This window comes from Mytilus galloprovincialis, chromosome 13 (genome assembly GCF_965363235.1).
Source record: "Mytilus galloprovincialis chromosome 13, xbMytGall1.hap1.1, whole genome shotgun sequence".
NCBI lineage: Eukaryota > Metazoa > Mollusca > Bivalvia > Mytilida > Mytilidae > Mytilus > Mytilus galloprovincialis.
Window position 1 is genome coordinate 48,456,753 of NC_134850.1, and position 24,403 is coordinate 48,481,155.

The window sequence follows — 24,403 nt, forward strand, 5'->3', positions numbered from 1 at the left end:
TGCAAATGATCCAAATAACTTTTTCCCTACTTTTCATGTTTTACAAAATGGTAGATGCAATATTGTACATAATGAAAATTATTAGAATAAAAACAGCAATGAGGTGAAGCAGAAACCAATAACCATCCAAAGCACCAAATCTGTTTGGATTTGAACTGTTCTAACTTGAGTGGTATTTGTTAGGACTTCTTTAGTCTTTCCAGCATAACTCTTCTTTTGGCCATGGCAATGTGTGTCACTTTAAATGTTTATTGCACTGTTAGTGTCCTTTTACTGTTTTACACATAATTTTGTTCCTGTCCTGTGTTTCACTTACAGTTGCACAAATATGTAAAAGGAATCACTTCCTCATACCAAACGGCTATAAAAAAAAACAGATTTTGGTAAATTCAAGATTTTTTTTTGTATTTTTGAACAATGTACAAATATATTAGTTTATTTATTAAAATTTGAGGACATGCTCATACAAATAAATTTCAGTTTCTAATTATACAGAGATAAATGTACACTCAATATTGTTTTTAAGATGTCACTTAACATGAAAATAAAACAGTACCGGTACATGAATTTTTGTTTTTAATAACTTTTTATTTTCAAGATCACAGTTTTGAGAATGGTATTGATGACCTACAATGGAGCAATTCAAAATGGACAGACAACTTTTTTAAGAAACAAAAATTGAATGTTTTTTTTCTATTAAACGGCAAGAAGTGCTTCTAACCTTTTGTTTTGATATCCATTTCCTGGATTAAAGTTCATTTCACAAAATAAACCATACATGTATTTATCGATTTTCTTGAAAGATGTCATTTCAGGTATAATTCTTTCAACATGTTCTAATGTTCAAGAACTGTTGAAAAATGTTAAATACTTAAACCAAAGTTGCTTTATTGGTTATTATAAAAGATACTATCTAAAGAAAAATAAATCTTAAAAAAAAAAACAGTAAGAAGGTATCCAATTAACAAAGAGTTCACACGCTGAAATGTCTCGCCTTCTTTACTAATCATCAATATTACAAATGTATGTTGATAGTCCTAAATATAAAGCTTTAATACAACTGTCACATAAACTCAACATTAACCAAGAAAACTAAACATTGATCAATGAACCATGCAAATGAGGTCAAGGTCAGATGAACCATGCCAGGCAGACATGTACAGCTTACAATTCTTCCATACAACAAATAAAGTTGACCTCTTGCTTATAAGTTAAGAAAAACAAACCAAAACACAAATACTTAATTCACTTAGCAATGAACAGTGAAAATGAGGTCAAGGTCAAATAAACCCTGCACAACTGACATATAGATCATAAAATATTTCCATACACCAAATATAGTTGACCTATTGCATATAGTATTAGAAAAATACATCAAAACTCAAAAATTAACTTTGACCACTGAACCATGAAAATGAGGTTAAGGTCAGATGACACCTGCCAGTTGGACATTTACACCTAACAGTCCTTCCATACAACTTATATACTAGAACTATTGCTTATAGTATCTGAGATATGGACTTGACCACCAAAAATTAACCTTGTTTACTGATCCATGAAATGAGGTTGAGGTCAAGTGAAAACTGCCTGACGAGCATGAGGACATTGCAAGAAAGGCACATACCAAATATAGTTATTATATTACATATGAGAGAGAATTTATCATTACAAAAAATCTAACTTTTTTTTGAAGTAGTCACGTGCACTGAACCATGAAAATGAGGTGAAGGACAATGGACATGTGACTGATGGAAGTTTGTAACATGAGGCATCTATATACAAAGTATGAAGCATCCAGGTCTTCCACCTTCTAAAATATAAAGCTTTTAAGAAGTTAGCCGTCGCCGACAGATCAGTATCCCTATGTCGAGTTTTCTGCAACAAAAGTTGCAGGCTCAACAAAAACCATAAATCAGGGAAAGACAAACACTTGGAAATATATATTGTTTAAGAGAAAGACCATTCATCTTTATAATGGTACCTTCAATATGATGTTGCTTTGCTCTTGGTTAAAATAAAATAGAATTGACCTGCAGCTGAGAGATAATTGATAAATAAATTCAAGGTTTATGTTGTATTTTTATTCAATTCAGTGTTTTCCAGTTAAATGATCATTTTTACCACCGTTATATATATACTTTGATTACTGCCTTACACGTATCTGCCTCATGTTCTTTCATTTTCATGTAAATAATAAGTGAATTTTAATATTACATAACCATGCATCTATGGTTTCTTATGATTAAGCACTATACAATTTTGGGTTCAAACTGTAAATGGAGGTTCAAACTAAATTTAAGACATTGATTTACACCTCATTAAAATTTTAATTTAAATACAAAGATTAAAAAACAAAATGAAAAAAATGGTGATGAATGACCCTTATCATATGATAAACCATCTTAGTTATGTGCTATTTTAAATAGTAAAAAAAACTTATAATAAGAACATTTCTTTCTTAATGTCTCACATATATATACCTTTCTTACAAATAACCATATATTCACCGAAACAATTCAAAATTATACACATAACATGGTCAAGCATTAAAAAGATTATGGCTCAGTCACATAAAAAATAATAAATATCCATATCTTTGGAGGATACAAGATGCCTTCATTACAGATATTTCTAAATTAATATTTCCTTCAGCCTACTGCCTACTAGGTAAATATCAACTTGTGATAACGCATCAATTAAATACAGCTTAATTAAAATCATAACAGAATTATAACACAATGTACAACTATGTTGAAACCAAACAACAAAAATATTTTTATCAGCTTTGTAAATTCAACCAATACATACACACCAAAAATCCCACTTTTAAATCTTGAATTCTTTTGTTACTATATATAACACAAAATAGATGTAATTTCCTCAATTTGTAATGATAATTAATTATTCAAAATTACACATAGTTAAATAACATATCCCTTGACCATTATTACACACCCACTATCTCAATACAAAATAAACCCTAAAAATAACCTGGATAATTGACATCATTATGGTCACAAAAACTTTGAAAAAGGTACTATGGACTTAAGGGCATACGATACAGTTACAGGGAATGTAATGACGTTGCTAACGTAAAATGTTATTTTCGCGACATCAAACTCTGACATATCGGGAAAAGATGCATTTTTCGACTGATTTTTATCATTAAAACTGATTTACTTGAAAACGAGTGCATGGACCCCTATTTTTTAAAACAGCAATTTGTTTCATTTTGCAAGGAGATTATGTGACCCAAATTTTATAAAACTGTAAATAGCGCAATTTTTTTTATTTTGATAAACATGCAGCAAAAAATGATGTTTTTTCCTCTATTCATGAACATTTGATAAATATAGAGTTATTTCGGAATAAAAATTGCATAATTTTTAATGATACTTATAAAATACAGAAATTACCGATTATTTTAACAAAAACCATTTTGTGTTTATCTTTTAAAACAAAAAAGTTATGTCTTTCTTTCGAAAAAGAAAATACGGACACATATCTGAATTTTGAGCAAATATACAAAATTTCGAACTCATTTTACTCAAAAAGTAGCACATGAAGGTATATTTTTTATTACATATTTGGTTTAATGAGGTAAAAAATAGCCTATATGCAAATTTTCATCAACTTGTAAATACAGGTTCAATACTGTATCGTATGCCCTTAATTATGGACTAAAACTGAAAAAGAATTAAAAATGAACTCAAGGGCTTTTGGAATAAATGTACTATTAAGGGTAAAATTACTCCTAGAATGTTTGTTGTTGATGGAATTTAAAGATCCCTTCCTTCCCTCCTACATCCAAGTTAATTGAATAGCCATAAATTTGCATAAAAACTATATAGGCTATGAAAGTAATTTAATAAATTTAACAGACATACCACAGACCAAGGGGTGAAAATATGAGAATGCCATAGAACAATCTATACACATGAGGTAATTTGATGCCAGTCTAGTTCGATGATGAAGAAATAAAAAAAGATGTCATACTTTAATATCAAGAGCACTCCTGCATACCAGTAGAAGGAGTCAGATTTAGCCAAATTGCAGATGAGAAAGATTGACTTTTTAATCAACTACTTGAATACATTGTTCTCATATCTCTGGTAATGACAAACCAAACTATATCTGATAAGGTGGATTCATTTATCTACCTAGTTCATTTTGTAGTTTGAAGAAAACCAAAATTTACATCCCAACTTTAAGAGTACATTATTCCAGCTTTATTGGTAAATATTTCTCTCATAATGTGACAATTATAGTTTGCTACTACCCAGGAATTCTAGGATACTTTGTATCCGAGGGGTACTATGATATAGTATCCCAAAGGAATTCTACAATACTTAGTAACAATGATGAATAAAAAGAAATAAAATTATGTTTTGATACTCCGTGGGAAAGAGACAAATATGTTAATACAGTAACAAAAAAATATCTGACATGACAGAAGTGACCATTTTAACACTGCTCAAATGAAGATGTGTTTTAGATAATGAAACCTTTTAATGACTGCAGCTGCTTTTTCTGGGAAATAAATGGGCCAATGTTTATGTCAAACATACATGAAAAATCTGTACAAAAATATAAAACCATGAAATTGAATTAAAATTCTAAGTGATTAGATGAAAAACCTCCCATATCAATTCAACCATTCAAACAGAAAATTATTTTTGTTCTTTTTACATTTTGAATGCAGTGTTAACATTTGGACAATGGTCACCTGAGATGTATGTTAATGGCAGATGTCTAAATGAATGGTACTATAAACAGTAAAATGATTTCAACTATACATGTTTGTGATTACAATATGAATCATGACATTTCTTCATCTGCTGAATTTCTACGACCCATTGGACCTCTACGATTGCGACGGTCAAATGGCACATCATCATTTCTAAAGTTTCTGGATTTTCTTTCTCTTCTCTCCAAACTCCTGAAGGGATTTGGGTCACGGTCCACTTCTTCATCGCTCACTTCCATAAGATCAAAAGGAGGCCTTTCCCTGAATGGTTCACGGAATCTATCATGGGGCATATCAAACATGCCTCTAGGTCCATCAAAACCCCCACGACCCCTCGGCCCATCGAAATCATCAAAGTCTCTAGGTCCATCAAATCCAAAAGGACCCCTAGGTCTATCAAAATCATCACGTCCCCTTGGTCCATCAAAGCCCCCACGTCCTCTATGTCTATCAAAGCCACCACGACCTCTTGGTCCATCAAAGCCTCCAGGACCTCTGGGTCCATCAAAGCCCCCAGGGCCTCTAGGTCCATCAAAGCCCCCAGGGCCTCTTGGCCCATCAAAATCCCTAGGTACATCAAATCCAGGAGGACCCCTAGGTCTATCAAAATCATCACGACCTCTAGGTCCATCAAAACCACCACGACCCCTTGGTCCATCAAATCGCCTTGGGGGGCCATCAAACAATGGAGACCTATTAGATGGAGGGTTATCCATCATTCCAGGTCCAGGCTCTATACTAGGTCTCCTAGGACCACCTCTGTTAAGTCTCATGTCTAACAGAGCTCTAGGAGGTGGTTCATCCATATCTAAAAGTGATGGTGGTCTTCGACCCTTATTTATTGGTGGTCTTGGGCCATGACCATGCCCTCCTAAAGGTGGACCTGGGCCAAGCAAACTTGGTCCATCATCTAAAAAATAATTTAAAATTCTTTAAAACATACAGTATCTGTTGATTGTTTAAACTTGAATGTGAATATAAAAAAAAAAATTTAAAGGTTTAAATTGTTATTTGGATGGAGAGTTGTCTCATTGGCACTCATATCACATCTTCCTATATCTATTGATCTTTTTTTTTTTATAGTTTATTCAAAAGGTATCTACACAGAACAATTGTCCTTGGAAAAAGTGAAGTGTAAACCTTGTGTAAACCTTTAACTGTCTGCTGATTTTTTTACTCAGTATGTTTTGTTAGATTATAATCAGAATTTTAACGTCTTTAGTAACTGGAATGGTAACCATTTGTTTTATTTCTTATCCCATGATTATAACATTGTTATATTTCATCAGCAATAATCCACTGTCTTACTCTCTCTGACATTAACATGTATAGCCCATTAGAGTTCTATAAGTCTTCTAAAAATAAATCATTAAATTTCAGATTTAAAAACTAGAGGCTCTCAAGAGCCTGTGTTGCTCACCTTGGTGCATATTAAACAATGGACACAGATAAATTCATAACAAAATTGTGTTTTGGTGATTGTGATGTGTTTGTAGATCTTACTTTACAGAACATTCTTGTTGCTACAATTATCTCTATCTATAATGAACTTGGCCCAGTAATTACAGTGAAAAATATTTTCAAAAAATTTACAATTTACAAAAATTTACAAAAATATTACAAAAATTTATGAAAATTGTTAAAAAATTACTATAAAGGGCAGTAACTCCTTAAGGGATCAACTGACAATTTTGGTCATGTTAAATTATTTGTAGATCTTACTTTGCTGAACATTATTGCTGTTTACAGTTTATCTCTGTCTATAATAAAATTCTATATCTTTCTAAGGTCTGATCATGAGGGTTGTTTAATCACAGGTTTGTTTTTGAAGGAGTGAAGTGTTGGTGTGTTCTTTTGTTGTTTTTTCTTAATATTTTTGTAATTAACTATTTTCTTCTTTTTTGGGGGGATCACAAAAGAAGTGCACTGAACCCTACAAATTTTATCTTTTTATGTAAGGCCCTCACATAATAGAGGGCAAGGAATGGTTATTTCTGACACTTAATAATTAAAATAATTTTGATTCTTCAAATTTCATTCATTATTGACGACACATTAACATTTTATTCAATAAAATCAATATTCTAAAATGTGTACTCCAAGAAAATAAATAATGCCAATGCATTACACATATTGTTGAGTTCAAAAACAAATCTTTTGCCTTACCACTACAGATAGCTCTTCGATTGACACCTGCAGAGGGGGAAAGAGGATTAAGTAACTAACCACTATAACCTTACCTTTAATCAATGTTATTTTCCCACCAGGTCCATACATAGGCAGAGGACCACGTCCTGCTTTCTGTCTGTGCTTTTCACTATTTAAATGTTCAAATATATTGTCTTCAAACATTGTCTGATGATTACATAAACAACATTTAAATATTTCTACTTCCCTACAAAAACAAGACCACAAAAATTAATCAAAAACAATTCTAAAAAATTTCTCTAAAGGCATTTTTCAGAAAACTTGATTATTTTATGAGACATTTCATAAAATGGGAGTACTGTGAATTTGGTTACTTGTCACAAACAATAAATGTTCTTAGTATATAACAAGAGCTAACTATGAGGTATGGGCTTTGCTCATTGTTGAAGGCTGTACTGTGATGTATAGCTGTTAATTTCCTATGTCATTTGGTCTCTTGTAGAGAGTTGTCTCATTGACAACCATACCACATGTTCTTCTTTTTTTTGGAAGAGACAAAATTTTAAAAATAAAATTACAGACTTACGTTTTATAAAAATCTGCATGATGTTATTTGCTAGATTTATAGTACATGTACATTTTGATTTTCCAATTCAAGGGGTCAAAAGTGCTCTATCATACTTTAATCAACACCATACTGGTAATCAACTTTCAATTTGTGATAGTGCATCAAAGTGTATATGTTTATTGCACATGACTATTTAATAAAATAAATATTTAAACAAGAATGTGTCCATAGTACACGAATGCCCCACTCGCACTATCATTTTCTATGTTCAGTGGACCGTGAAATTTGGGTCAAAACTTTAATTTGGAATTAAAATTAGAAAGATCATATCATAGGGAACATGTGTACTAAGTTTCAAGTTGATGTAACTTTAACTTCATCAAAAACTACCTTGACCAAAAACTTTAACCTGAACTTCGCACTATCATTTTCTATGTTCAGTGGACCATGAAATTGGGGTCAAAACTATAATTTGGCATTAAAATTAGAAAGATCATATCATGGGGAACAAGTGTACTAAGTTTCAAGTTGATTGGACTTCAACTTCTTCAAAAACTACCTTGACCAAAAACTTTAACCTGAAGCGGACGGACGAACGGAGGCACAGACGGACGGACGAACGGAGGAACAGACCAGAAAACATAATGCCCCTCTACTATCGTAGGTGGGGCATAAAAATCCAAATTATGATTGATGACTGTTTAAAGTTCAGTGGCAAATTAAATGCCTATTTTGGTCAAGAACAAGTTCATGTGATAGGAATATATATAATCCCTGCTTTGTACTAGACAGACATCAGCCAGACTTTAAATTTTACATTTGTCATTTAGGGGCCTTTTAAAGTTGACAATGAGGTATGGCCTTTACTCATTGTTGAATGCCGTACATTGATCTATAGTTGTTTATTTCTGTGTTATTTGGCCTCTTGTGAAGAATTGTATCATTGACAATAATACCACATCTTCTTTTTTATAGTTTGCATGGTCCACATTATTTTGACTTTACTTAGTATATAGTATGGGTTCTGCTCTTCATTATTTTCTTGAGTGCGAGACATTACAACCATTTTCATTTGGCAGAAGTTACCATTTTATTGTCTCTACATTTCTTTTAATATTCTTACTTGGAAATATGTGGTGCATCTTCCTCAAGAAGTTCAAATCCTACATCTTGTTTGCCTTCTAACTTTAACATCTTCTTTTTATGATTTTTACCCTTGAAATGGGCCTCTGCCATTGAGGGGTGCTGGAATGCCATCTCACATATATCACAAGTATCTGGAAAGTCTATATCCTACAAAAACATTCAGTACTGTCATCAGACTCATCCTTCTCTTAAACTGAGTTATACAATGCGTATTGTTGTGCGTTTGTTTTTTCTACATTGGCTAGAGGTATAGGAGGGTTGAGATCTCTAAAAACATGTTTAACCCTGCCGCAATTTTGCGCTTGTCCCAAGTCAGGAGCCTCTGGCCTTTGTAAGTCTTGTATGATTTTTAATTATAGTTTCTTGTGTATAATTTGGAGTTTAGTATGACGTCAATTATCACTGAACTAGTATACCTTTTTGTTTAGGGGCCAGCTGAAGCATGCCTCCGGGTGCGGGAGTTTCTAGCTGCATGGAAGACCAATTCTACTATATGGTCGGGTTGTTGTCTCTTTGACACATTCCCCATTTCCATTCTCAATTTTATTGCAGTTCTTTACAACCACAGCCTCAAGTGAGGCAACACTTTTTATAAAAGAATTGGATAAGTAATATCTGATGTAAATCCTTAGCTCACTAAAGGTGACATCTTCAATTAATTAATTATCTATGCTGATTTTTTGGCTTACAGTAGAGTCAATATAGAAATTATGGTTACAAGCCTCAATTCAATACAGGTTTAAATCAAACTAAAATAATTAAATGCCATTTTTTTTAAAAATAATTTGATATTTTCTTAAATCTTTGAAACTGTTTGTAAGACATGCATGATGCAGTGATGTCATCTGGAACAATACTGTGACCATTCAATGCTCTTTTTTGTTGTCTTTTATTGAACAGTTGCTGTCTGAATTGTATCCACCCTATGTGTCTTATGATTCATATTCTGTTATTTTCTTACATACAATTTACCAAATCAAACTTTGAAATCTTGAGTTATTACTTTTATCAAAATGAATTCAAGACATACCCCTGGTTTTGTATCAGCATCCTTTTTCTCGTCTTTCTCATCTTTTTTAGCGACTTCATCAGCTTTCTTATCTCCATCCCCCTTTTTTTCACTTTCAACAGTCTTTTTATCATCAGTAGGAACGCCAGTTTTCTTTGCTGCTATTTTTGCCAATGTGGCATCCAGTGCTGCCTGATTTTTGTATGCTCTAACTTTCTTCATGTGTGGTTTGCCCTCGTAATGCTGTTTTGTTTGTGTTGCATTGTTTAATTTTGTTTCACAGAGTTTACAGTACAATGGTTGTTTCATGGCTTCAATCTTCTTGTCCAGTTCTGCTTCATCAATATCCGAATAATTGCCCTTGCTTTCCATTGGTTCATCATCTATTTTCTTCAATTCTTCTTCTGTTTTCTTCAGGTCATCCAGCTTTTCTTCCTTAACATCTTTCTTATCCTTATCTGGCTTTAGAGGGTCAACTTTAGCTATCTTGACAGGAGGTTGGGACTTTTTATCTTCAACAAGAGAAGAAGACACATTCTCTGTTTTGCGTTTAGCTTGTCTGTCCTCCTTACCAATGTCCATTTTATTCTTATTTTCGTTCTCATTAAAACTGTCTTTCCTTCCACCAAATGACCTACTTGAAGCTCTAACTGAACTAGAGTGTTCTCTGTCCCTTGAACTGTCTCTGTCCCTAGAATTGTCCCAAGATCTTTCCCTTTCATTCATTCCTCCGCCCCCTCTTCCACCATGAAATCCACCTCTTCTGTCACCTCCAAATCCACCTCTCCTGTCATTTTCAAATCCACCTCTCCTATCATTTTCAAATCCACCTCTTCGGTCACCTCCAAATCCACCTCTCCTGTCAGGGTTAAATCCACCTCTCCTATCATTTTCAAATCCACCCATTCTGTCATTGTCAAATCCACCTCTTCTATCACCTCCAAACCCACCTCTGTGGTCACCTCCAAAACCTCCTCTCCTGTCATTTTCAAATCCATCTCGTCTGTCATTTTCAAAACCACCTCTTCTGTCACCCCCAAATCCACCTCTATGGTCACCTCTTCTGTCACCTCCAAAACCACCTCTTCCTCTGTTATCTCCAAAGTCCCTACCTCTAGCATCTCCCATAAAATCTCCACCTCTGCCTTTGTTATCTCCCATGAGGTCGCCTTCTCTTCCCCTGTTATCACCAAAAAAGTCTCCACCTCTCCCTCTGTTTTCTCCAAAATCACTTCCTCTTCCTCTGTCACCTGCAAACTCACCAAGTAAACTTTTCCCTCTTCCTCTATTATCATCAAATTCTCCTTTTACCACATCATCATGTCCAAATCCGCCACGACCACGTCCTCCTCCACCAAAGTCTCTTCCTCTGCCTCGACCTTCAAATCTGTCTTCTGATTCCCTTCTTTCACCACGTCCTGCAAAACGGTCACCACCCATGCCTCTGCCTCTATCAAAGCGATCGTCTTGATCTCTACCACCTCGTCCACCACGACCACCACCTCTGTGTCCAAAACTATCACGATCATCAGGTCCATCATAACCACGTCCCCTTCCACCTCGACCACCTCTGAAATCTCTTCCCCGTCCTCTTCGATCAAATCTATCATCATCTCTTGAATATTGTGAAGGGACCATGCCTGTCATAAATGGTTTGTCACTTGTATCTGGTGGACCATCATCATACATATCATCAGATGGAAAATTATCTGGTTTGAAGCCTGTAGCTCTAGCTGGTGGTGGTGGTTGATAATCACCATATCCTGGCTTCTGAGCACTCGGTGGTACTGCTGGTCCTTGGTTTCCTGGAGGATAATTTGATGGACTTGGGCCATGTTTGTCATAATTTGATTCCGGTGGTTGATTCCCCCATCTGGATGCTGGTTTTGGTTCAACTTGATCCCATTTTGATGCTGGCTTTGCATCACCTTGATTCCCCCATCTAGACGCTGGCTTTGGATCAACTTGATCCCATTTTGACGCTGGCTTTGTTTCCCCTTGATCACCCCATCTAGATGCTAGCTTTGTGTCAGTCTGACTTCCCCACCTGGACCCTGGCTTTGTGTCACCTTGGTTCCAGTTTTGTCCTTGTTGGTAATCAGTAGGAGGACCTGACTGTTGGTAGTCATAGCTACTTCCAGGTGGGTTACTGCCTTGTTGGTATCTGGCATCCTGCTGGTAACTTGAACTGCTACCCCTGTAACCAGAACTATTGTCCTTGTAATCACTGATTGGTGGCTGGGTGCCATATCCTTGAGGATCTTTTGGATAACTGGACTGATAGTCAGTAGGGTCCTGTTTATAGCCTCCAGGACCAGATCCTTGCTGGTACGGAGGTTTACTAGGAGGTCCTTGCTGGTAGTCAGAGACATCAGAGCCTTGCTGATATCCTGTGTTTCCCTTGACCTCTCCTGGCTGGTATCCACCAGGTCCTTGTTGGTATCCAGTTCCTCCTTGACTTTGCTGATATCCAGTGTTACTTTGTCCTTGCTGATATCCAGAGCTTCCTTGACTTTGCTGATATCCAGTGCTTCCTTGTCCTGTTTGGTAACCAGTTGGTCCTGGAGGAGGTGGCTGGTACCCAGTACCGGCAGGTCCACTAGGAGGCTGTTGGTATCCTGTACTTGCAGGTCCACTAGGTGGCTGCTGGTATCCAGTACTTGCAGGTCCACTAGGAGACTGTTGGTATCCTGTACTTGCAGGTCCACTAGGTGGCTGCTGGTATCCAGTACTTGCAGGTCCAGTTTGGTAACCAGATGAAGCTGGAGCCTGTTGATAACCTGTACTGGCTGGAGCTGTTTGGTATCCAGAGGAACCTTGTGGCTGCTGGTATCCTGTAGCTACTGGTGGTGCTGATTGGTAACCAGAAGCTCCTGGTGTCTGCTGGTAACCTGTATTACCTGAAGCTGAAGCAGTTTGGTATCCACTACTGCTCTGGGACTGATAATTTCCTGCCTGTGAATAGCTTTCAGTGCCTTTTGCCTGCTGGTATCCTGGAGCAGACTGTTGATAGCCGTAACTGTTTCCTGCCTGTTGATATCCTTGATAAGATGAAGTAGCTTTTTCTGGTGTTGGTTCTTTTGTTTTATCTGGAGGTGGTGGTGGCTGATTTGTTCCTTGCTGTGTGGTTTGCTGATAACCAGAGCCTGAACTAGACTGGTACCCATAATTGCCTTGTCCCTGTTGGTACCAGTTACTTCCCTGTTGATAGCTTGTTGGTGGGTAGCTTGATCCTTGATACCCTGTGCCTTGTTGGTATGGTTGTCCACTAGTTGGTGTAGTACTTGCATTGGTTGTAGGAACAGCTGCTGGTGTTGAACTCGGCTGACCTGCTGGGCTGGGTGGTGGGTAACCAGGGGTTGTGGGCGTTGTCGGTAAGGGTGGATTAGCAGGACTTTGTTGCTGGTATCCAGTAGCCTGGGCAGGTGCTTGTTGAGTAGGAGTAGTACTACTTGTCGTTACTGCTTGAGTTTGGCCTGCTTGTTGATAGCCTGTAGTTGAGCTTTGTTGATACTGGTTATAATTAGCCCACATCTGTTGATATTGTTCTGGAGTATAATTACCATATTGAGAATAATTATACTGAGAGTAAGGTTGTGAGTTACTACCACTTGTTGAATACTGTTGACTTTGTGATGTTGAGTACTGTGAGTCTGTTGGTGTGGCTGCTGTTGAATACTGTGTTGTTGTTGGTGCTGATGATGATGTTGAGTAAGATGTTGCTGATGTGGAATATTGTGACGGGCTCTGTGTTGTTGTGGGTGGCACTGGTGGCTGTGGTGGTTGCTGCTGTCCTTGGTATTGGTTAGATGAATAATAATTGTATCCTAAAAAATAAATTAATCAGCCATTTAAAAACTCAATCATCTAACTACTGCAAATTCATTTATTTTCTGTAGTACTGTAGAAATATATAAGATCAGTCAAAGACTTGACTACCCATGGGAAAAAAATATAATTTGCTGTCCACAGGTTAGCATTGTATTTTCTGGACCAGCCCTAATTATTAATACCATCCCTCTTAAGGTGGTACCCAACACTTTAACTAAAATTAATTTGGCTCATTTAAATTTCATACAATTTTGACAAAGTATTTACCATGACTTTTCGACAAAAATATAAAAATTAAGGAACATCTGAACCAACCAATTTATCTGAAAAATTACACTGGTTACATAGCAGTTTGACAAACACTAATTTTGATCATTGGGATGCTTAATATTCCCTTTACAACACAACGTGATTAAAACGTTTAGCTGATTTTACAGAGTTATCTCCCTGTAGTTTTAGGTACCACCTTAATACAACATTATATCTAATTAGAGACAGGGTAAAATGGTAGAGTATATCAAATGTAAAATTAAAACATATATATTCATAAATTATGCAAAACATAGTTTACAAAATGTATTACAAAGATGTAGCTCCTGAAGATGTCACATGGTACAATGCAGATATAAAATGTGATCCCAACAATAATCAATCCATAAAATTAAGATGCATATTTTGTTTTGAGTTGTTATTTGAATGTTATTTTAGCAGGTGATTTTCAAAAACCATTATAAACATGATAAAGAAAGTTAATTCATAACCTAAACAAAATGAAAATAATATTCTCTAAACAAAATGAAAATGATTTTTTCTAAACAAAATGAAAATGATACTCTCTAATCAAAATGAAAATGATACTCTCTAATGAAAATGAAAATGATAATCTCTAAACTCCATGGCCATGTTTATACCTGATGATGAATAGTTGTCAGTTGAATATCCACTAGCTGGTTGCTGATATTGTGAATAATTTCCAGATCCCTGGGGTGGTGGTGGGGGTGGGGCAGCTCCTCCTCCTGCTGTCGCATAGCCTCCTAATTTAAAGAATAATAAAATTAGACTATATACAAAATTTATAGCATGTATAGATAAATAACAAAAAAATCACCGATCATGAAAGTATTAAGAATGCATAGAAATAGAACTGAACACCTTTGAATTTGAACTGAAAGTCTTGAAGATAATAGTTTTACTACAGGTACAGAAAAAATCATCATATATGATACAATAAATGTAGGACTGTAGGACATTTAGTAAAACAATCATACCAATGTGTCATTATATCTATACCAATTTTAAATATTATAGGAATTCATGTTGTCTAGTTCATTGTAGTTGTAGATTTAAGTGGCACCTGCATCAACATGTACAAATGTATCACTGTTTCACACCCCACACATTTGCCCCTCAGATCTGTTTGTTTCTTATCTTAATTATAATTTTTTATTTAAATGCCGGTTGAAATAGTAGATGATTTTTAGATGCATATATCAAAATATTTGCATTTTCTTGAATGAAATTTTTGATGATTTTTTAGAACAAAAAATCTTTAATAGTTTGTGACAATTTTGATAGCCGTTTTAAATCTTCTGCCTTTCTCTTAAAAGTCTTGGAGACGAATGACTGAGTCTTTGATCATCATGAGAATAATTTTTATCCATTTTGTCAAAATAATTCACAAAAGAAAATATGTTTAGGTTTTAAGAATGTCACATACATGTACGCAGTGCACTTTATCTTATTTCAAATCAATAAAAAAAAAAGGTATTTTCTTTATTTTATAAAACAAGAGTGCACAGGCTGAAATGTCTCACCTTCTATACCATGTATACTAATCATTGATATTATGTTGATAGTCCTAAGTATAAAGCTTTATTACAACTGTCTCATAAACTTAACATTAACCAAGATAACTAAACAAAGACCAATAAATAAAGGCAACAGTAGTATACCGCTGTTCAAAACTCATAAATCCATGGACAAAAAACAAAATCGGTGTAACAAACTAAAACCGAGGGAAACGCATTAAATATAAGAAGAGAACAACGACACAAATGCAAATAAACCTTGAAAATGAGGTCAAGGTCAGATGAACCATGCCAGGCCGACATGTACAGCTAACACTGCTTCTATACAACATATATAGTTGACCTATTACTTATAGTTTAAGAAAATAGACCAAAACACAAAAACCTAATACTGTGCAATGAACCGTGAAAATGAGGTCAAGGTCAAATAAAACCTGCGCAACTGACATAAAGATCATAAAATATATCCATACACCAAATATAAAAAGACCAAAACTCAAAAACTTACCTTTGACCACTGAACCATGAAAATGAGGTCAAGGTCACATGACATCTGCCCACTAGACATGTACACCTTACAATCATTTCATACAACAAATATAGACGACCTATTGCATTTAGTATGAGAAAAACAGACCAAAACACAAAAATTTAACTATAACCACTGAACCATGAAAATGAGGTCAAGGTCAGATGCGTCTGCCAGTCGGACATGTACACCTTACAGTCCTCCCATACACCTAATATACTAGACCTATTGCTTATAGTATCTGAGATATGGACTTGACCACCAAAACTTAACCTTGTTCACTGATCCATGAAATGAGGTCGAGGTCAAGTGAAAACAGTCTGACAGACATGAGGACCTTGCATGGTACGCACATATCAAATGTAGTTATCCTATTACTTATAATAAGAGAGAATTCAACATCACAAAAAATCTGAACTTTTTTTTCGAGTGGTCACTGAACCATGAAAATGAGGTCAAGGACATTGGACATGTTACTGACGGAAACTTCGTGACATGAGGCATATATATACAAAGAATGAAGCATCCAGGTCTTTCACCTTCTAAAATATAAAGCTTTTAAGAAGTTAGCTAACGCCGCCACTGGATCACTATCCCTATGTCGAGTTTTCTGCAACAAATTTAAAGTTGCAGGCAAGCTTAACAAAAAACTAAAGCATGATTAATCAAAGCCTTAAAGGCTGTAAAAGCAATTGCTGCCATGTTAATGTTTGGGGACTTTTATTTTTCATCCACATATATACAAGAATTAAACCTGACATGAGTGTTGTCTAGTTAAAAGTAAGAAGGTTTTAACTTTATATAAATAAAAGACTTTAGCAGAAAGTCATTTTTAATATGTTTTATATTTCACAAGGAGACAACACGTTTACCAGGCTAAAGTTGGGGTCAAATATACATGTGCTGAAACATATAACTTAAAAAGAAATCATCATGGATTATCCCCTGGTAGTGTTTGTAACTTCCTTGGCAATAATTTCCTTTATTGATTTAATTTTAACAATTTTCATTATTAATTTATATTTAACCATTAACACAAATTCCAGACGCAAATGTTAAAAAACGGGAAAGAAATAAAATATCTTACAAGACATAAACATGTAAAGAATAAATGTATATTTCAGCTTAATAAAAATATTTTCATAATGTTACTTTGTCATCATTTTTAAAACTAAGTTCCAAACATTATTGCTCAGTTGATATGTGTCCTTCTGATGCGGTACGAGCACAGGCACTTGTTTCTATCCATAGGAAGGTCGATTATCCATATAAATAGTTTATGGATAGAAACAAGTGCATGTGGGTACGAGATAACTATAATTCTCATGCAATCCCGAAAAGGGGGGTCATCACAGACACACATGACATTAAATCGTTATCACTGAACTAGTATATATATTGTATAGGGGCCAGCTGAAGGACGCCTCCGGGTGGGGGAATTTTTCGCTGCATTGAAGACCTGTTGGTGACCTTAATTCTGCTGTTGTATGTTTTTCTATGGTCGGGTTGTTGTCTCTTTGACAAATTCCCCATTTCCATTCTCAATTTTATTATACGAACAAGAACAAACAGCTCTACGTTGCTTTGATATTTATCAATTTTCAGGAAACATTGCGAAAAATGATCTTTAATATTTCGAAAACATGTGAAATAAAATTGCTAACACGGTGGACCGTCGAGTGTCAACAAACGTAGTAGACTTGTTCACTGAAAAGACGAGGATAATGGTTTCATCTGACATTTGTTATGCAAACCCAGTTTTGATCATGATATTTAAAAAGACGTACTTTTTTTCAATCTGTGTATTAATAAACTAGAAAATTCCATTTTGTAAATATCTCTTCATCTGGACCGACTTGGCATCTACTACGTTTGGACGGGTCCATTTCATTAGTAAGGTGATCGATAAATATTACGGAGTTTTGACAGAAAAGGAAAACGAACTTATTGTTATGTGTTTTCAACAAGGGTTTCGTTCCGCTAAATTATTTGCGCAAATAAAGTTTGTCTATTTTTAGATTACAGGTAATAATTTGACACTACGCATTAACCTGTGTAGTGATTTTGATTTTACGATAAATGTATGAATGAACGATAATTTTATGAATGAACAAGAGCACCTGACCTCTTAAAGAAACACAAATTAAACATAAAAAACCGTATTTATTAGGAGATAATTCAGTTAAATTTTCAATACTAAATCAACAACTGAAATGAATCCATATTTTGTTGAAACACCGTACGAACGGCGGAAAACGGAATCGCATTTATAAAAATGTACTTTTTTTCACTCGGACTTCTATGTTATTTGATAGTCAAACGGTTGACCCTTTAAATACAAAAATACATCTACAAGAACATATTCTGAAACTTCTTAAATCCACTAACTTTTTTTTAAAGTTTCAAGCTATGTATTGCATTAGAAAACATACATAGGTGTTAAAGAATGACTGACCAGGAGCCTGTTTAACAAAATACTATGGCTTGATCTGGGCGGAGTCTTTGATCTGGGTCACAAAGATGGCCATACGCGACGGCATAAAAGCAATTGCTTTAAAAACTTATTCAACACAGCAACTTTAAAAGGGTGCCTACCTGTGTGGTGTGAAGTGAAAGGGGGAGAAAGAGAATGGGAGCAGATGTGATTTTGGGTCAAGGGACCGAAACTACTTTTCAAAATCATGGTTGTATTTCTTATATACAGCTACAGCTCGGGCGGATTTTGCTTTGTCCACCGGCCCACCATGGGAGTGGGCATGCAACTTCTTTTGTTTAATGTAAAGACTTGCAAGTACAATCACTTGAAAAAAGCAGATAAGCATTTGTAATCAATATTTTTACAAAACAAGAGGCTCTCAAGAGCCTGAATCGCTCACCTTAATTCTTTTGGTTAAATCTCTCATCAATGATTATTTTGGCTTTTCAATTTATTTAAATGTTTTTTGGATCGTCCTATTTTCTTCAAAAGCCAAAAAAAATAATCATTTTCTCCTAGGTTCTATTTTAGCCATAGGAGCTATGTTTCTTGACATACAAGGAAATAAAATATAAAATTTATACTAGATACTCTGAAACTCATTTAGCCTAAGTTTGGCTGAAATTGATACAGCAGTTTCAAAGGAGAAGATTTTTTAAAGTAAGTCAACATGATGAACAAATTGTGAAAAAAGTCTTTAAAGGGCAATAACTCCTTAAGGGGTCAATTGACAATTTTGGTCAAATTGACTTAATTGAAGATCTTACTTTGCTGAACATTATTGCTGTTTACAGTTTATTTCTATCTATAATTATATTCAAGATAATAAACAAAAACAGCAAAATTTCCTTAAAATTATCAATTCAGGGGCAGCAACCCAACAACAGGTTGTCTGATTTGCTCTAAATGCTTTGGTTTTTGAGTTAATAAGCCAAAAACTGCATTTGACCCCTATGTTCTATTTTTAGCAATGGCGACCATGTTTGTTGATAGATCATAACTTCGGATACAATTTACAAACTAGATACCCTAAGGAACATTCAGTTAAAGTTTGGAAGTATTTGGCCCAGTAGTTTCAGAGGAGAAGATTTTTGTAAAAGATTACTAAGATTTACGAAAAATGGTTAAAAATTGACTATAAAGGGCAATAACTCCTAAAGGGGTCAACTGACCATTTCCGTCATGTTGACTTATTTGTAAATCTTACTTTGCTGAACATTATTCCTGTTTACAGTTTATCTCTATCTATAATAATATTCAAGATAATAACCAAAAACAGCAAAATTTCCTTAAAATTACCAATTCAGGGGCAGCAACCCAACAACGGGTTGTCTGATTCATCTGAAAATTTCAGGGCAGATAGATCTTGACCTGATAAACAATTTGTTCCCCTGTCAGATTTGCTCTAAATGCTTTGGTTTCAGAGTTATAAGCCAAAATATACATTTTTCCCCCCATGTTCTATTTTTAGCCATGGCGGCCATCTGGGTTGATTTGGCGGATCACCAGACACAATTTTTAAACAAGATACCCCAATGATGATTTTGGCCACGTTTAGTTAAATTTGGGCCAGTACTTTCAGAGGAGAAGATTTTTGTAAAAGTTAACGATGACAGACGCCAAGTGATGAGAAAAGCTCACTTGGCCCTTTGGGCCAGGTGAGCTAAAAATGAACTTCAAAAGATACTGTTTTCCAGATTCTGAACAATATAATCTACTACACATTCTTTAATTTGACTGATATTATAATTATTCCATAACATAAGATTATCATCCTATCTGATTGTCTTCACGTTTTAAAGCCAAAAAAAAAAAGCCCACGAGTAAATGACCATCGGAACGTCTCTATTGTTATCGTTTAATGACCATAGGAACGTCTCTCTTGTTATCTTTGAAAAGAAACGATGCATTCTGACTTTAAATAGACAACCAATCAGTGACCTGAATTCATGTGAACTAAATTTAGCCCGAGGTAAACACTGACTTTTCATCCCTTGTTTATCGTGACCGTACTTTTAGACAATACGTCTCTTGGCTGCCTGTAAACATTTGAAAAAGATATCTTTTTCTCTTTGAATTTATATTTTTGTCAGTGAAGTAGCCGGCACTTGAAGCCAGCGTAAATGGTGGATTTCTGCCGGCTACCGGCTTCAATGAAAAGCCCTGTAGAAGACAGGGACAAAGAACAAGGGCAAACATGAATCTGACTGTGTGTACAGACTCAACATTCATCTTTAAAGGGGCACTAGCTACGAGATATATGAAAAACCTAATATATTATTTTTTTTGGCTCAATCAGTAATGAAATACACATAGTGAAATATTAATTCCTTTTTAGTAGCCAAAAAGTTCAATTTTGTCAAAATAAGCAAATAAACATTGATTATGACTTATTCACTTGCAAGAATCTGTATTCATGTGAACTTTAACCCCTTAGCTTGAGATGGATTACACGTGAATTGTATGTGTAAAGTTATTTAAAGGAAGAGAATGTCAACATTGAAAGTGAAACAAAGGTAAATCATTTGATTGACTGATTCGATCCACAAATAAACATTCTAATACAGGTAAAACGATGATAAACATTTATTTTTTTATCTGTAATATGAAATTAAATAGAACTAGAATAATTCAACAGCATGTGCTTGCTTAATCTATTTATATCTATATTTATGATTACATGATGGTACCGTTCAAGAGTACCAACTCTCCCACACCCTACACCAAGGAAAATGTCGGAGTCACTCCGAAAAACTCCGATATTCCTCCCAAAATGTTGGGAGGAATTTGGGAGTAATCTCTCCCAAAATCAGGTAAATGTTTATTGTGATAGCGAGCTCACTCTCTACACCGAGGAATTAATTGCCCTTATCCTCCTTTGATCTCTACCGGCATACGACTGATAGGGTAATTGGATTACCTGACAGGTAAAGGTTGAAGTAATAAAGAATTATATTTCCGGTCTACTGTATCAGTTTAAGTGTCAAACAGGTATATAATTTTAAATGTCTTTTAATACTAATTAAGTTTAATTTGTGGTAATAATAAGTCAAAATATTTTCATATTTTTTGTTTGCTTATCTAAAAATATCTTTACCTTAATGTACTTGCTTTTAAAAAAAAAAAAGGATTATAAAATATAGTGGAATATGTGAAAAATCCAATATTCTACTTCAAAGTTAAAGTCTTTATTTGAAAATTATGTGTCTAAAAGTTTTGTATATGTAAGTAAAACGGAAAATTTATTCACCATTCATTAGGCATAATAATGGCCCCGTAATAATTGTGTAAGTCTACAGCATTTTCTTTTTACGATTATCTAATTGCTGGAATGAATAAAATATTTAATGCAAAATGTTGTTGTTAATTCTTTCAATTGTATTTAAGTTTTATAGAAAATATAAACTACTTAATTTTGACCTCGATGTCTTTACCAGTAAATTAATATTTTATTTACGAAATGGACATACTTGTGTAAAAAGAACCGGAAACTTCAGCTAAATTAATGAGAGCAGTTTAAAGAAAATCATAAAAATATATTACATGTCTCAAAGTTTTGTATATGCAAGTAAAAGGGAAAATATTATTCACCATTTGTTATGCTTAATAATTACGGCATTTTCGTTTTACAATTTGTTGGCAGTACTGTAGGATAATAATATATTTCTGTTACAACAGGAATACTTCCACAGTTGCATTAATTTCGTCTTTGTATAATATTTATTTTCGCACAGTGAATGTAAATTTATGTATTTTGAATAGTGATCTTAAAAGATTTTAAAAACAATTATTTGCCGTGCGAAGACAATTCCACGATACACATCTCAGTTATCAGTAGTTTGGGTTGAACTTGAACTTGACTTACTTAACAATGTTAAATGCTAAAAATAGTTAACATTAATTTTATCCACAGCACAAGTTTTTTAAAGGGCGGAAAATAATATCGTGTACCAGTAAACTCAGGTGACCTTTCTAGACGACCGTGGGAAAAATTCATTCAAGGTGAACGACATTTTTGTGCGATCGTATTGAGGCTCCTGAAGGTCCTTTTACAATTGATTAATCGGAATCTAAAATATAATTCTTTTCCGAATAAACGAGAACACATCTTTGACTATTTGAATTTTAATGTTTTTAAAAAGGACGTAGACCTGAACATTAGTTATACGTCCATGGTCAATAATATAAATTTATGGTTGATGAAATATTGTCATTGAAGTTATGATGGAAATTGTCCCGGGTGATCAATTGTGTTCAAATGACAACAATACGATAAAGAACTGCCAATTGTAGGCGGTTGGGAAATTTTGAAAATAAAATGATGACTGATTTAACTGGAATAGAATATTATGATGGGCAATAGTGAGGTTTGATAATAATTAAAGGATTAGTGACCTATCGGATAGCGATAAGCGGATTACTTATCATCACAACTTTTAACATCTTTTGTAAACATAAAATGATTGAGCGTCATAAACTTGTCAAAAACATGAAGACAGGTAGAATTAAAATAATTTAAATTTTACACTTTCCAAATTTAAATGACGAAATTGATACAAATACTTTCGTCAATTTGAAAACCGTTTCGTAAAATAGCAAAATGACGAGCGCTAACAATATCACTTTAAGTTATTTCCTTTGTCCAACAGAGTTGTCACTTTACAGTTTCTTTTCGTAATTTAAATTATTCAAGTATGTATAAATGTACCGAGGTGGTGAAACATAATATTTTACATTGCTCAATAAATTAAGTTTAATTACTTGTTGATCCGATGAATCGTGTTACCGTAAAAACAACATGATTTTATTAGCCAGTTGATTTTTAAATAATGAACAATTAATGCACCGATATTGCTGATTGAGTAAGTCATAAAAGATTCTAATTGTGTCAGAATCGTCTTTGTTGAAAGAACACAATGTATGACCTTACCGGACTGTAATAGAAACACAAAATAACAAGTTTTTTTCTTTACACTTTTTCGTATGTACGTTTTATTTCAAAGATAATGGCATAGGACAAAAACATATAAGATAATAATTATCTTCTTCTAAATGATAATGTCACATCTTTATCTGTCAAAGAAAGGAAAACATTTGTTCAATTTTTAATACCGTGATTTTAAAGCACACCTGTGCAATCAAGATCGATTAAATGTGCATAGGTAATTTATCTGGGTAATCCTATTATGTTGTCATGTGTCGTTAATTTTTAGTACATCCGATGGGCAATAAACCAATTAACAGCCACACGGTGTTGGGAGAGAATCTTTGGAGGACTTTGGGAGTGAAATCCGCGGTACTCGGTGTGATTCAGAGAAACACGGAAATGGGAAAAAAAACGATATCGAATTGATCCGTTTGAATGGTACTGTACATCGTGCATATGGTCATCGGATGACGAAAGAGGTCAACTCGATATATAATTAGATGGCATGTAGACTCAAATACACACGAAACGAAGCGTATTTTCATGCATGTGCTTTGTTTATTGTTTTATTTAGACTTTAAATAGTTTGGATAAATGATTTACATTGTTACAAATCAAATGAGAATTTGATTAGAATCAGTGAACATGAACTTGACAGCTAGTGCCCCTTTAACATATATTGATTTGTAATTCAATGAGAAACAAACATCATTATGTATGCCAATATTGCAATTAAAATCTTTGCTACTCTTGACATGTTCTATGCTGCCTTGCTGGAATATATGCTAGAGTCTGGAGTGTATACACTTAAAAATTAAGTCCACTCCTTGATGAGAAGATATAGAGAGAGCAAATAGGAAATACAAAAGCATATTAATTTTAACAAGCTACCACAACTCGATGTGAAAACTTTTATTCTGAAGATTAACAAAAACAAAAGTTAACAAGAACGCGTTACACCAGTGGCAATGCAATGCAAACAGAAAGTTGAGATACCACATGGTAATTTTATCGGGCTGATGTTGTGCGTGCATTAAAAAGTTTTTAGACAGATGAGACACATATTCCTGTTGATTTTTCAATGGATTATTACCTGATGCACCAGAAGACATTATGCTTTAACAAGAATGCCTTGGTTTAATGGTACAAATTTCGGCAATAAAACGCTGCCGTCGAATTCCCCATTAATTTTAACTTCGCAGTAAATAATTTAG

At 34.4% G+C, this 24,403-nt stretch overlaps 1 protein-coding gene across 2 annotated transcripts; it reads right to left on the bottom strand.

The window, feature by feature from the left end:
* Nucleotides 1-2,066: 2,066 nt before the first annotated feature.
* On the bottom strand, nt 2,067-24,403 carry LOC143056376 (uncharacterized). Of its 2 annotated transcripts, none has more exons than XM_076229468.1 (6): nt 24,283-24,403; nt 14,361-14,483; nt 9,640-13,445; nt 8,587-8,756; nt 6,988-7,064; nt 2,067-5,657 (listed from the first exon to the last, which is right to left on the bottom strand). In XM_076229468.1, exons 1-6 carry the CDS (start codon nt 24,299-24,301, stop codon nt 4,819-4,821), a joined length of 5,034 nt encoding a protein of 1,677 aa, XP_076085583.1. In that variant the 5' UTR covers nt 24,302-24,403; the 3' UTR covers nt 2,067-4,818. The 2 variants fall into 2 exon arrangements, with proteins under 2 accessions (XP_076085583.1, XP_076085582.1); XM_076229467.1 differs by having other exon boundaries at nt 6,988-7,142.

Excerpts from the sequence above, each read along its gene's own strand:
- LOC143056376 (XM_076229467.1), bottom strand. Across the intron at positions 8,757-9,639 it reads ATGCTGATACAAAACCAGGG|GATATAGACTTTCCAGATAC; the intron begins GTATGTCTTGAA and ends ATGTTTTTGTAG. Across the intron at positions 5,658-6,987 it reads GAAAATAACATTGATTAAAG|ATGATGGACCAAGTTTGCTT; the intron begins GTAAGGTTATAG and ends ATTATTTTTTAG.